The 13,321-nt window shown below is 32.4% G+C and overlaps 3 protein-coding genes and 1 long non-coding RNA gene across 5 annotated transcripts in view; 2 read left to right on the plus strand and 2 right to left on the minus strand.

Annotated features, from left to right (window-relative positions):
* The window catches only part of Mvl (solute carrier family member malvolio), a 29,154-nt gene extending 21,503 nt beyond the window's left edge, over nucleotides 1-7,651 (plus strand). The window contains exon 12 of one of the 2 annotated variants that reach the window (XM_036373453.2): nucleotides 6,498-7,651. In XM_036373453.2, coding sequence (XP_036229346.1) covers nucleotides 6,498-6,558 — 61 coding nt within the window. In that variant the 3' untranslated portion in view covers nucleotides 6,559-7,651. Of the gene's footprint in view, nucleotides 1-613; nucleotides 925-6,497 lie in introns of those variants that run through there. The other variant, XM_036373455.2, reaches the window with a different exon arrangement.
* On the minus strand, nucleotides 1,851-3,101 carry LOC118682975 (uncharacterized). Its single transcript, XR_011395613.1, has 2 exons — nucleotides 2,627-3,101; nucleotides 1,851-2,443 (listed from the first exon to the last, which is right to left on the minus strand). It is a non-coding gene; the product is annotated as an uncharacterized lncRNA (long non-coding RNA).
* Nucleotides 7,652-7,749: 98 nt separating the features above from the next.
* Nucleotides 7,750-11,469, plus strand: LOC106617070 (protein takeout). The gene is made up of 3 exons (XM_014234053.3): nucleotides 7,750-9,585; nucleotides 10,605-11,088; nucleotides 11,161-11,469. Exons 1-3 carry the CDS (start codon nucleotides 9,510-9,512, stop codon nucleotides 11,360-11,362), a joined length of 762 nt encoding a protein of 253 aa, XP_014089528.3. The 5' UTR covers nucleotides 7,750-9,509; the 3' UTR covers nucleotides 11,363-11,469.
* A 663-nt stretch (nucleotides 11,470-12,132) lies between these two features.
* Nucleotides 12,133-13,321, minus strand: LOC106617049 (uncharacterized). The gene has a single exon (XM_014234023.3). It carries the CDS (start codon nucleotides 13,211-13,213, stop codon nucleotides 12,200-12,202), a length of 1,014 nt encoding a protein of 337 aa, XP_014089498.2. The 5' UTR covers nucleotides 13,214-13,321; the 3' UTR covers nucleotides 12,133-12,199.

Consider the following 13,321-nt stretch of genomic DNA (forward strand, 5'->3'; position numbering starts at 1 on the left):
TTTGGCTAATAAAATAAATTTCGCTGCTGCTGCTTGGCTGCGTGCTGGATGTCGTTGCTGCTGTCATCGCTAACAACAACTATGTACAATTTCGCTGCTAACAACAAAAATCAACAACAACAACATCTACTACCACATCAAAAACTGCAACCTAATCATCTTTAACATCAACAAATCCACAAATCATAATAATTATCCATACATTTATAATGGAAAACTATTGGTCGCTGACATATATGCGTGTGTATGCATGTATTTTTGCTGTACCATAATCATTTTATGGGTACTGGCGTCCAACACGGGTCGTCCGTTTGGCGTCCACCTTTGTCTGCCTTTCAACGATTCACATAAATCTCGTCAACATACATGTGTATGTATGTTTATGATAACATGGCGGCGTTTCCTCTTGTCAATGACACATGTTGCTTCTTTCATCAAACGCCTTTGATTTTTGCTCGTTGTGCCAAAATGTGCGCATTTGTGTGTTCGCTAATGTTGACCATGTTGGTGTCACCATCGGCTTGTTGTTGGCGATATTAATGGACGCTCTTGAACAACTAATTTTTGCACCATATTTTTAATTTATTTATGTGTGGCATGTTATGCGGCGTAGTGAGCTGACGTTATACGACACTAGTGTCTCAGTATGTTCCATCTCGTCGAAGACTCATTAAGCTACATTATAATGGAAACTGCTGTCGATGAAACGTTGCAGCGCACAATTTTTGAAGGGCTCAAATGATTTTGCTACAAATCACAAATATACATACATATTTCAAAAGTGTAGGATTTATTTCTTATAAGCAAAGAAGCAGCAAAAGAGTGCGCAAGTTACTTATTTATGGCATTATGTAATGTTATGTATGAACCAATAGTTTATGTACGTACATATGTAATTGTAAATAATAAAATTTTATTTGAATATATTTATTTTATATTACTTGCTATAATTCTATCTTAGTGTATTGTCATATAACAAACGCTTGCACTTAGTTATTTATTGAAACTTAATGAAGTAAAATTAAATATACTTAAAATATGTAAATTTTTGCAAACAATTTCAACTATTTTTTGCTCTTGCCGGCAGACATACATATATATGAGTTTATGAATTATGTGAATTTTCCTACTTTGATATGCACATTCACCAGCATTTTTGTTGTTGCTAAGCTTTTGTTGTTGTTCAGCTGTATTTTTCCTACTTGGAATTCTATACAAGAAAAAGTGTATGCGCTGCAATTATAAAATATTTATTTAATTAAAAAAATAATTATTTATGTAAGTAAATTGCCTCTCTGTAGTTAGTAAGCACCATTTATTTATAATTGTAGTTACATTTAGCAAAAAAAAAAAAAATAATAATAAATATATAAAAAAGGATCATACCGCACTCTAAATTAATTTCGTTAGCACCTAATTGCTAGCATTGACCCACTGTATATTTACATTCACACATAAACAAATATTTTTCCGAATATTTTCAAAACAATTATTAATAAATAATCGAAGCAGTTTTTGCTTATTTTTGCTGTTGTTGTAGGCTGTGTTTTATTCACCTATTATTTGCTGAATTTTACTTTATGCCAACGTGCGCACACCTGTACTTACATACTTATTTATATTAAGTATATACATATACATAGTACATGCGAATTTTTATTTCTTTATTTTTACAGCTTAGCAGCTAAACTACTAAACAACAATAAACTATATAGATAATTTACAGTACCTTATTAAATTAAAATCACACAACATTTCCGCCTTGCATGTTCATTTACAATACATACATACAAATACTCACACATATATACAAATTTGCCTGCTTGTATGTAAATGTTGTTTGCACTTCATTTGTTTGTCTACTTAAACTACTTTGCAGTGCATTACCCAAAAACTACATCAATACATACAATATTAAATACATATGTATTTATACAAACATTTGTATATTTTTTAAAAAGTTCTGATGTTTTTTTAAACGTAAGTATCATTAAAGCAATGAAAAAACTGCTGGTACATAAGAGATCTTTATTTTATTATATGTATATATTTGTTTTCATTCATGCATATGTGGACAGCTAAAACATAGAGCTTTGATTCACTCAAATTCCACCATCATGTGTTTGTTGTTAAAATTTAGCAGTATAAAATATTGCGCAAATACATAACTAGTTTTAGGGAACACTGCTTAGTTGATAGTTTTTTGCTGGATATACGTACATACATATGTATATAAGTCCAGGTCTATTCCAGTTTTGTATGAAGAGCCTGTTGTCATGGGATCAATGTTGTTGTTGAAGTTGTAGCTGCGGAAAGCATTTCGCCAATTATTTTGAGAAAGTTTGTCCAGTTGACAGTCATTTGCTGGGTAAAAATACGCGTCTATTCGGGTTTTGTAGAACGGACTTTCATGTGAACAAACCGAGAGTTTCACTGTCAACTCCTGGAAATAGTGTCTATGAGATCCTGGCAACATCACAAAACTCTCGAATTGGTTACTTTTCGTTCAGGGGTTTTTAGGTGGTTGAGGTCAGAGGACTGAACTCACTGAGGTGATGATATGTTTAGGGTCATTATCCTGTTGGTATACTCAAATAATTTGTTCCATCAGTCATATAGACATTACCACGTCTAAGATTTTGACATATGCCACTTGATCCATGACGACTGCAATCAAGAGAATTGCACTAACTCCACTATGTGAAAAGTTAGCCCCCCTTACTATGATTTTAGCGCCACCATGTTTGACCGTTTAGGGGGACGTCGAACAAAGTCTTCTGAACTTTTACTAGAAAATAATTCAATTTTGCATTCATATGACCACAATATATTTTGCAATTTGGCCACGCGCCAAAAGACATGCTTTTTTTTTTGTATACGGGACTTGTAATCGCCTTTCTTGGGAAAATCGCCTACTAAGAGTATCAGTATTAACTGAAAACTGGAACTATACTTACTTTTCTAATTTTGTGAATATTTTTTAGGCTAAATATTATTTTAAAAAGGAAATGTCTAACATCTCTGTTTTTGTAGAAAGAAATAAGGGTTTCCGAAAACTAGCAAAACGAGAATAACGATCATTACACTAAAAATTTGTTTCGTATGTTCCCATTATGTGTAGCCGCAATTGTACTTCGGCATTCACATGCGATCCAGAAAAGTTGTGTCAATGCCATTACATTTTTCATATTAGCACTCCTATTATTTTCTGGACAGCTGTACATACTTACATATACACAATGTGGAAACTGCTGTATTTGAATGTTTTATATACGTGATAAAAGGATGAACCGAACTTACGAAATGCAGGCCTTGTAGAATATAATACTCGCTTTTTTGCAAAAAACTTTAATAAGCTCTTATTTAGGGGAGCGTTCACTAGATGGCTAAACAGTTGGCCTAGATAATTCTATGTGTTTCCATTATCAGTAGCGGTAGCAAAGTTTTCGAAATCGAAACTCCATAACTGACATTGTACGAGGACTAGTATTTTATTGTACAGCTTCCTATGCCAATATAAACTTATATGGATTTGTCTACTTGTTTTGTGGACACTCAAAGAACTTACTTTAAACTTTGCTCTTATTCCTTTAAATCGCCCACAATGGTTACGTGGTTCGATTCTAATTTTCATTCAAACGGATTTATCTTACAGCTGTTATCTTTTGACAGTTCAATGTCAATGTTTCAAACTTTCGCGTCTCTTGTTGTCAAGAAAAAACTTCTCATAAAATCTAACAGCTGTTCGAATTAATTCTTGTAACACCTTAATTTATGGAATTGTAACAAAACCCACATGGGAGTTAATGGTCTAACCAAAATCTAAACTTCATTTAAGTTTAGGTCCCTAGGTCTTTAGTGATGAAATTTATACTTATATTGGTACCGATTAGGACTCCATTTCCTCCTTTTTGGCTTCTTCGTAGCCTCATTAAGTTATCAAATATATTTGTATTAAAATAGAAAAAACCTCTAGACCACTGAACAACATGTTGCACCGAGTATTCTAGTTTGATTATAAATACTTAAATATTTTCAAAGTTATCCATTTGAAGCTTTTCTGTGTGCCCATAAAAGAGCTTTGCAATTAAAAAATGCAAGACATTGCAAAGAATTAGCGTTAATATTCAATGAGAGATGTCGCTTGTGACTGCATTGAAGTCAGGTCTTGGCTGCAGGTCGAATTAATATCACTTAGGCGCGGTTTTTTGAGTAAAGCTTTTTGCGTCACTTGCACATGTTGTTTACTTAGGTAGGTGCGCTCTTAATATTTTATACATATTTTCTGAGAATAAAAAAATTGTGTTTTTGCTGTGTAGTTGCTTTTATAGCGAACGGAAAGTTTCATTTGCAAAAAAAAATGAGTAAACAAATTTTATAAGCTAGCATATACATATGTATATATTCATTGGCCGGTATTTTTTCTTCAACTGCAATAATAATATAAATAGAATAGGTCTGTGCTTTTGTAAGCGAGGGGCAAAGTAATACTCGATTTAAAGCAATTATCGTGTACGTATTTAACAATATAGACCCTAGATTTAAACATAATAAATTTTGTTTATTTGGAAAATTTGGACAGCTATTGCTTGAAATTTTCCTATTTTTTTTTATCACGACCTCCGAGCTTTTTTTTATCAACTTTGTTGAAGTAGGAAATTATGTGTTTTTGCTGTACCTCCTTTACTAGTCGTTTGACTAAGTTTCTGTGGTGCAGATCGTGATGTTATTCCGATATTAGTGCAATACAAGTTTTCCTATCGAGGTTTTAGCGTTTTTGGATTTTTTTTACGACTTTATAACACACATATGTTTTATTTAAAATTTTTGACATGGGGACTGTCAGTCTTGTCATAACCTCACCAGAAAAGAATTATGTCCTGACTAAATTTCTCAAACAACCGTACACATTTAGTTGCATACCTATATATATCATAATTTCGTTATTTATAACAAATAACAAATGTTGTTCACAATTACAATTATAACATACCTGGATTCATTTACAAAGTTCTATATACAGCTGTAAGTCAATTTGGTTAATTTTCAATGTAATTTTACGAGTTTTACATGCAAGTGTTCAATTAACTAGTTAGTCTTGGCTTTTCAATGGCTATTCAGACATGTTAGTATATAAATACATACCTACATCGCAGATTATACCTAAAATAGAACTGTTGATAATTATTTTATGAACAGTTATTTTATGATTCAGAGTTTTCTTCATCAGTGTATACTGGTTTCAAGGTTTTACTGTGATTGGGATCTGATATCCATTCGTAATGTATATTAAGTATCGGTAGTTTTACTCGCGATAGTATAGACACACAATAGGGGTGTAAATTGATCAAAAATCAATTTTTATTACAATGAATATGGAGTCTCTGAGATCCCTTCTAATTGATTTTATTTCGTAATTGAAGTAAAATGTATCTGTTTTTCGCTATCGCTCTATTTAGAGCAGTCCACACTTCTAATAACGAAACTTTGATATATTGCCAAATATTCTCTTGTAGTAGTCCGGGGATTACGCTTGTTAAGTATCGTTATGTAGATGCTATCAATAATATTTTGTGAGCCAATAAATTTCGGTTTGATATAGTATTATCACTTAATACCTATACACTTTTATGTCCTAGTGTCCATATTGTCTATTTGAACTTCCGTTTTTATAAGCTGTTTATCAATTTTCTTTAAAAGTCTATTCTAAAAGTCTGATTTCAATGCCTATCAAACTCGACCAAGAGATAGATCTCATAAATGATATAATATGAGGTTACGACAGTTTGGAGTGTTTGACAGATCGTATCGTTTATGACGTAGTACGTCGCAATCTTGTTCTTTATTACTATAGATACCATTTGCACAAAATTTGGCAGTGTTTTATTTAAGCTTTGAAGAGTTACTGATTGTCAAGTTGATGTTATTTTATTCTGGGCCGGCGTTAAATGCTGGCTCATTATATCTGCGCGCAAATGCGGAAAAAAGCGATTGAAAAAAGATTTGACTCTCCTTAACTTATTTTTGAAGGCTTATTTTAAAGGAAAAGTGCATAGCAACAACTATTGGAACGAAGATGAACTCAAGGAAAGCATTATTATATAGCTCGACAACGAAAAGCTTATTTTCACTAGATTAATATTGTATTAAAAAATTGTTCAAACAAAATGTAATAACCCTAATGAAAAAACAAATCTCTCAAATGTAAAATGCGGTTGTTGTTTTCATAGTTATTCAATGTTTATATAACGAAATAAAAGATCATCTACCCTATTTGCATTGTGCTTTCATATTCTCAACTTCGAAGACGGAAAATATATAAAATTATACAATACTTCAATATTCAAACTTAAATATTCAATATTTTTAAAAACGATGATAACTATATAATTTAATTAGTTTTATTTAAAAGTTACATGAACAATTACTCATTTATTTAGAATTCAATTAAGTATTTTGATTATACTTATAAGCAAGTTTTCATTTTTATTTTTCAGAATTTCACCGAATGGCGATCGGGAAGTGGGTGTACCTTTCGGCGTAGAGGAGGACGCATAGCCATTACTTTGTGACGTTGACTCCGACTGCAGTAATGATAGCGATAACACTTTATTTATAAGCAAAAATGGAATGTACAATCATGACTGTTCCAGCATAATCAGCTAGCATAGGCGACGTTGTTGTTATGATGATGACTTTAACATAATTTTTAGAAAAACGAAGAACAGCACCCACATACAAGTACTAATGCTAACAATATTCATGCCCAAGTAACAATCACACAAACAAAGAATGACAACCAAATTATGTAAAAAAAATGTACGTGGCATATGTAGGTGTTCATACTTGGCTACAACAATAAGTGCAACATGACATCAGGCTCCTCATTCGTAGATGACTGCTAGGGATAAGTGCAAAATTGAAGTAAATTGAAGGGAAGAATTTGTTTAATTAATTATTTTCTTTTATTGAAATTATTTCTTACAAAAAGTCTTAACGATTATGAATAATTGCAACAAAATATATTGATTTCTAAAACTCAATTGATTATAAACATAAATACAATGTGTACTCTGTTTAAAGTTAATAAATTTTAGTAATATATATTCTTTATCTGATTGTAAATATGTATAACATAACTATTCTTGCAAAACAAATGAAAAAGTGTAAAAAAACCGAATCAATTGGAAAATGTACGTGGTAAGGCTGTAATGTTTAAACGTGGATCGGCAAAAGCATAAACAACTTAATTATAAAATTTTAAGAAGAAAATTTATTTGCATATTGTTGAGTCATTTTAATTGTTGTTTTAATCAAAAATATTTGCAATATTTCTTTTTATATGTATTCATGTGTTCACACTATTGTTTATAATGTACAAACGTATACCTACTTATGTAAAATCTTTACTTATTTTTAAAAATCCACTTATATTTACAACTTCTTAGTTGATTTAATATTGAATTTTTACATACTTTAAAAAAATAGTGGTTACTGCTACGAAAATTTGAAATCCAACTCACACTTGTCGAATTATTTTCAAATTATTTACTTCTGTCTTTATATGCAAATACATGTGTGCTTTATACTTATAAATATAATTACGTATATGTAGTTAATAAATGTATTATAGTTAGTTAACCAATACAAATTTTTATGTTTCACTAAAAGACATATTTTCTAATACAAACTATATATAAAAATGTTGAATACAACTATCTCTTATTTACCATCGTTCATAATTTTATAAAAGTGCCTAAGAAATGATAAAACATTTGGCAACATCCCCAAACCTTCCTCGGTCATTATACCCTTTACATTCCCTGAACAGGTTATATTAAGTTTGCCACGAAGTTTTTTACACCCAGAAGTAAACGTCGGAGACCCCATACAATATATGTATATACAGCGAATGCTCGACAACGTGAACTAAATAAAACCACGACAGTTCACACTTACGAAATATTCACGTTTTCGAATACCCAAAAATTATAAGTTAATATGTACATATGCATATGTTTACACATTTAAATGCACATTTTAAGGTTGTTTTGTATACATAGCAATTTATGCTTAAGAGATACGATACTAACACTTGCTAGTTTGAGAAAACTGTTTTTGTACTTTCTGTTTTTCTAATAACAAATACAGCATTCTCTCGTAGACGTCTCAGTACATTCACATCGTTTTGATCGACGACTTCATGACTACACTGTACTACAAGTATGTTGAAAATTTCAACTACTTTATTTGGTTTAATTATCTTCGGTGTCTCTGAGACGCAATCTTCGTCTGATTCGTCCCCCTGTTCAATGTCGTCATCTGCATTATCTACCTAAATATCTTCGTACCATTCATGAACGATTGGTAACGTACATTCACGCTAAAATTGTTAATATGAAACAATTTTGCAATAACTTACATATTATATCTTTGAGAATTTTGAGATCGACTCATCAAGGAGCGAATATCAAGATTCTCGTTTTTCTTTCAAAACCGCCAACGGTATACTATCTTTAGGATCATCATCGTTTTCCGTAAAATTTAAAATATACTAGCAATTGACTAGCTAGGTGCTGTTAACCGATACGACGATTTTACAAAAGATTTATAGCTGTTTTTAATGTTATATTCTTAATCGATTGGAGCAAATCAGATTTCGTTGGTGCTATTGAAGTTTGAAGGTGGTCTCTGTAGTGCAGCTTCCTGATTTTTATTGCATTCGGATCCATCGGTTGAATGAGGGGAGTAACGTTTGGTGGCATAAACATTGCGATAATTTTCCCATTTTCTGCTGCCAGTTCAGCTTCATCTGATCCCGTTAAAGAAAGATTTCCTAAAACCCATTTTTACGCAGCAAATCTATTGCGAAACGCTTCATGCAAATCCAAAAATGCGATTGAAATGTTTTGCGCGTTACGTGCACTTAGGGGATAATCTACTTGTAGTACATGACCTTTTCTCCCCAAGGAGCAGAACCGCTGATATCAGACCACTTTTTGAGATATTCTACTTCAAAAAAAGTCTTTATTTTTTCTCTACAGAACGTTAACACTTCCTAGCCTATTATAGGATAAAATATAATTGTAGTTAATTATAATAAATGAATGAATGAAATTAATACATTTCGCATGATTCAATTCCACGACAATGTCTTTGCTGAGTAACAAAAACAAATTTTAGAAGTTGGCAATTTTTTGTGATAAACATTTCAATTGTAAATAGTCAAAGTTCGCAAGTGTTTAAAATCTGCATCAAAAAGTTAAATTTTTTTCGTTTATTTACTTAGTCGGAAATGGTACATAAATATATTACAAATTCACATGAAAAAACATTTAAGCTTGTTCGTATGACCTCTCAATTTAATAGTTAAAATGTTAATTTGAGAATAAAACAGTAAAAGGCATGAAACTTAAGTGTATCTAGATCATTTCGTTAAAAATATTCATTCGCGTAAGTTGCGTATTTAAAAAATAATATTTTCGTACAATAATACAATTGTTAATTATATGATGAGCTGCTATAAATTCCTATCTGTACTATATCTTTTTGGAATTTGCCGTATATATACGAAAGCCGATTTGCGTAAGTAAATTTTGAAAATATCGAGTGTCGAAAATGTAAAGAACTAATTATTATTATAGAAAAATGTATCCCTCATATACTTTACTGTGATCTTAATCCTGCCTTGTTGTTAGATATTAAATTTTTAAATCGTCTGGTTAGATATTATTAAAGTCTAACATAGCCTTTTTTATACACTAATCAGGGTATAATAAGTTTGCCGCGAGTCTAAAATATAGACATATATAAATGATCAACAAGATGAGCTGAGTTGATTTAGACTTGTCCGTCTATCCATCCGTCTGTATATACGCGGACTAGTCCCTCAGTTTTTAATCTATCGATCTGAAATTTTGCAAAAGTCTTTTTCTCACTAAGAAGCGGCTCATTTATCTGAACGGCCGATATCGGACCACTATAGCGTATAGCTGCCTTACAAATTGAACAATCGGAATCAAGTGCTTGTATGGAAAACTCTTTCATTTGATGAGTTATCTTCACGAAATTTGGCATGGATTATTCTTTAATGCAACACTGCGATCCCCGAGGAAATTGTTTAGATCAGATGACTATAGCATATAGCTTCTATATTAACTGAACGATCGGAATAAATCAGAATAAAGTGCTTGCATGGAAAACTTTTTTATTTGACGAGGTATTATATATATATTTTGTTCAAATTTTTTTTTATCAGTCAGGGATAAATTATGCAAACTTTTTGTTTAAAAAAAATGATTGTGGCAAAATGGAAGGGTTCAAATGCTTTGGCGATATCTGCTCGTTAATAACCATGCGTTATCTTAGAGTTTATTAAATAATAATACTTTGAAGCTGTTGTGAAGGAATAACAGTGTAGGGAAATATCATTTAGACTTAAGGATTCATTATTAATAGAATATACAAATGGTGAAAGTTAATACTTATATCTGGGAACCTAAGTTTCTGATATCGGCTAAAATGAAATTTTTTTGTAACAAACTACCAATATTTTCCGTCATGTAATATGTAGATATGTATGTCTTTTTATACACTAAAACTAGCGCCAGAAATCGAAAAATGCCGTGCCGGCGATGTGGACTGTATTGCAAAAATTTTACCCTATCTCTTGCAAAATTATACCAATGGAATTCCTGAAATTGGTCTAACTGACATAGAGAAATTATCACTCAATAATGTTATTATTACAAAAGCAAAAGAGAAATCGACAGTTACGTTAAATTTGTCTTTCAAAAAGATGTATTTGCACGGTATACGAAATGTAACGGTACAACGTGTGGTGGGATTTGAAAAGGATCTGCTCAATTCAAAATTCGAAACCTACGTTACAATACCGAATTTGGTAGTGGATGGAGAGTATGTCTCCAGTGGAAAGGTGTTGGTGTTGCCAATGGATGCAACAGGTTATGCGAAAATAGAGTTGAAGAACACCAAACTTAGCTTGAAAATGAAGTTCGATGAAGACTGTAAAGATGGCAAGCAGTATGGGAAGATAAAAGCGTTGAAATGCAAATTGACGCCTGAATTGTAAGTTCCAATCCACTTTTGATTTTCCTTCTATGAAACTAAAAGTATTTTTTGAATTATCTATTCTTTCAGAATAGTCATGAAATTTGATAATCTCTTTAATGGCAATAAACAGCTGGGCGAGTCTTTGAATCAGATGATTAATGAGAACTGGAAAATACTTTGGTCGGACATGGAATCACAAGTAAATGAAGCGGTTGCGGGAGTAGTCAAGCGTCTGCTGACGAACGTAACAAGTGTATTGGCCTATGACGATTTTTATCGCAAGTATTGACTTTTCGGAGTATATAGATTTTAAAGATTTTACATAAAAATTAGAAGTTCCTACATAAAAATTATTAATTCTAAATTAATCTAAAACATTATTCTTTAAATATTTGTGAGTGGAAAAAATTTGTGTTCTGTCTACAAAATTAAACAAATTTCAAAATATTTTATGCCTTATTATTCTGTGAGAGTAAACTCTTAGCCGCAAACCTGTTAAAAACAATTTTGTGTTTTCAAAATCCTTTTTTTAGCACCTTTTTGGCCAAAAACTTTTAAAGTTTTAAAGCATACGTCTTGTGCCTAGGATTATCGAATCATCGTTCAAGATTTGTGAAAGCGGTAAATGTGCTAAATCTCTCGTGAGATGTATTTTATAACCTATGACGCCCATGGCTTAGTAGCTACAGCGACGCTTATCATTCAGTCGTCAGGAATTGGATTAACTATGTATATCGCGGTTATGAAGTCGTCTTTTTCTCTGAAACGGTTCGCATGTTCAAGTAGCCGTTCTATCTTTACATCTGCTTTTTCCACTCCTCCTACTATGTGTCTTGAACACTCGTCGCCTTTGGACTGATACCAGGGCCTAATTTTTGTAGAACTACTTCCACAAATTCACTGTTTGGCGAGCTCTTTCGCTTTGTTGTTACTGCGAAAATTGTTGACCATTTTCCAAAAGTATATCGTTACCCAACCAAGTTTCATTACATGAACTTAGTCATTAGAACAAGGGTTTAATAAGCTGAAAAATATGTTATTTTTATTTATGTCCTTTTTGCTCTATTTTAAAGATTATTTTTTATTTTATTTTAGTTTCGAACATATCCTAAAACAGTATTACATTTCAGTTGCTTTCATGTCTTCGTCCACGATCATTGTAGTGTCCATGTTGCTGAAGATCATCATAAAAAATGTGATCATTGAAAATCTCATCCCTATGATAATAGTTTTGAAAGCCGTGCACTTTTTCACCAGCTTGATAATTATTAGATTCCTTAAAAAACTTTTCAGTATGCTCACCCGGAGGTTTATCTGTTTTGTATTTTTGACTTAGTTTTTTGATAGCCGCCTGAGCACCAAGATATCTTAACACCGAGTTTTCCGGCACGCTCTTATTGTCTAGCATACGAGTGTCATAATCAGGGTATTCTTCGTCGGACAATTCTTTCGAGCTGACCTCGTCATTTTTAATGGCATCCTCATCCTCTTTTCTGCGATCGTTTGCTTCAGTATTTTCTTCCTCGCTCGCATTCTCTGCAATTGGCGTGACTTTTGCGAAAACATGACCCAGCTTTGTATCGAGCATTCGTTGATCGGTCGGATTTTGTCCATCCAACGCTATTTTATGCTCAAGCGTACGACTATTGTCCTTCTTCACAATTCCCAAATGTTCTTGATACGAGGGGGATTGTTGTTGAGCCAAAGATTTGGCTATCAAGGCGCAACTTGTTTCGGCTCTCATTCGTATCGGCCTAATTACTATCATATACGGGTGTATCTTTCGTATTTTCCTTAACCGCTTGGGATTCTCTCGATATCTACGTGTCATTTGGTATTTAACTTTTGTATGTAATGGAGTTTTTGCTGTTCGTGCAATAGTCACGTTTTTCACGTCCTCTCTGTAAGCGTTAACAATCACGCAAATCTCCATATTCTCCGGTGTGGGTATAGCTGTGGTATTTTGGAAGGGGCACTGCAATATATGATATTCTTGCGAGTATTCCATTGGTCTTATGGGTAGCTTGTAGTAAGCGTGCTGATTGCGCTCTACAATTATTGCCCGCACCATGACCAGCTCCCGTAAGATGATGAGGATTAAATTTGCGTTGATGATAACAAACTTCAAGGTAGCAGACATTGTAAGACAATGTGACAGTGATGGTAATCAGTGGACTAAATTTATCATCATCCACTTCCTAGCTTTTATAAAAATCATTGAATTTTTGTGTGAAAGTAATACGGGAAA

This window comes from Bactrocera oleae, chromosome 2 (assembly GCF_042242935.1).
Source record: "Bactrocera oleae isolate idBacOlea1 chromosome 2, idBacOlea1, whole genome shotgun sequence".
Taxonomy (NCBI): Eukaryota; Metazoa; Arthropoda; class Insecta; order Diptera; family Tephritidae; genus Bactrocera; species Bactrocera oleae.

What these genes read in the sequence shown, in the direction of transcription:
- LOC106617070 (XM_014234053.3), top strand. Translation starts at nt 9,510, where the DNA reads ATGATGAGCTGCTATAAATTCCTATCTGTACTATATCTTTTTGGAATT. An exon ending in ATATACGAAAGCCGATTTGC is followed by an intron (nt 9,586 to 10,604) that starts GTAAGTAAATTT and finishes CACTAAAACTAG; the next exon opens with CGCCAGAAATCGAAAAATGC. An exon ending in TGCAAATTGACGCCTGAATT is followed by an intron (nt 11,089 to 11,160) that starts GTAAGTTCCAAT and finishes CTATTCTTTCAG; the next exon opens with AATAGTCATGAAATTTGATA.
- LOC106617049 (XM_014234023.3), bottom strand. Translation starts at nt 13,213, where the DNA reads ATGTCTGCTACCTTGAAGTTTGTTATCATCAACGCAAATTTAATCCTC.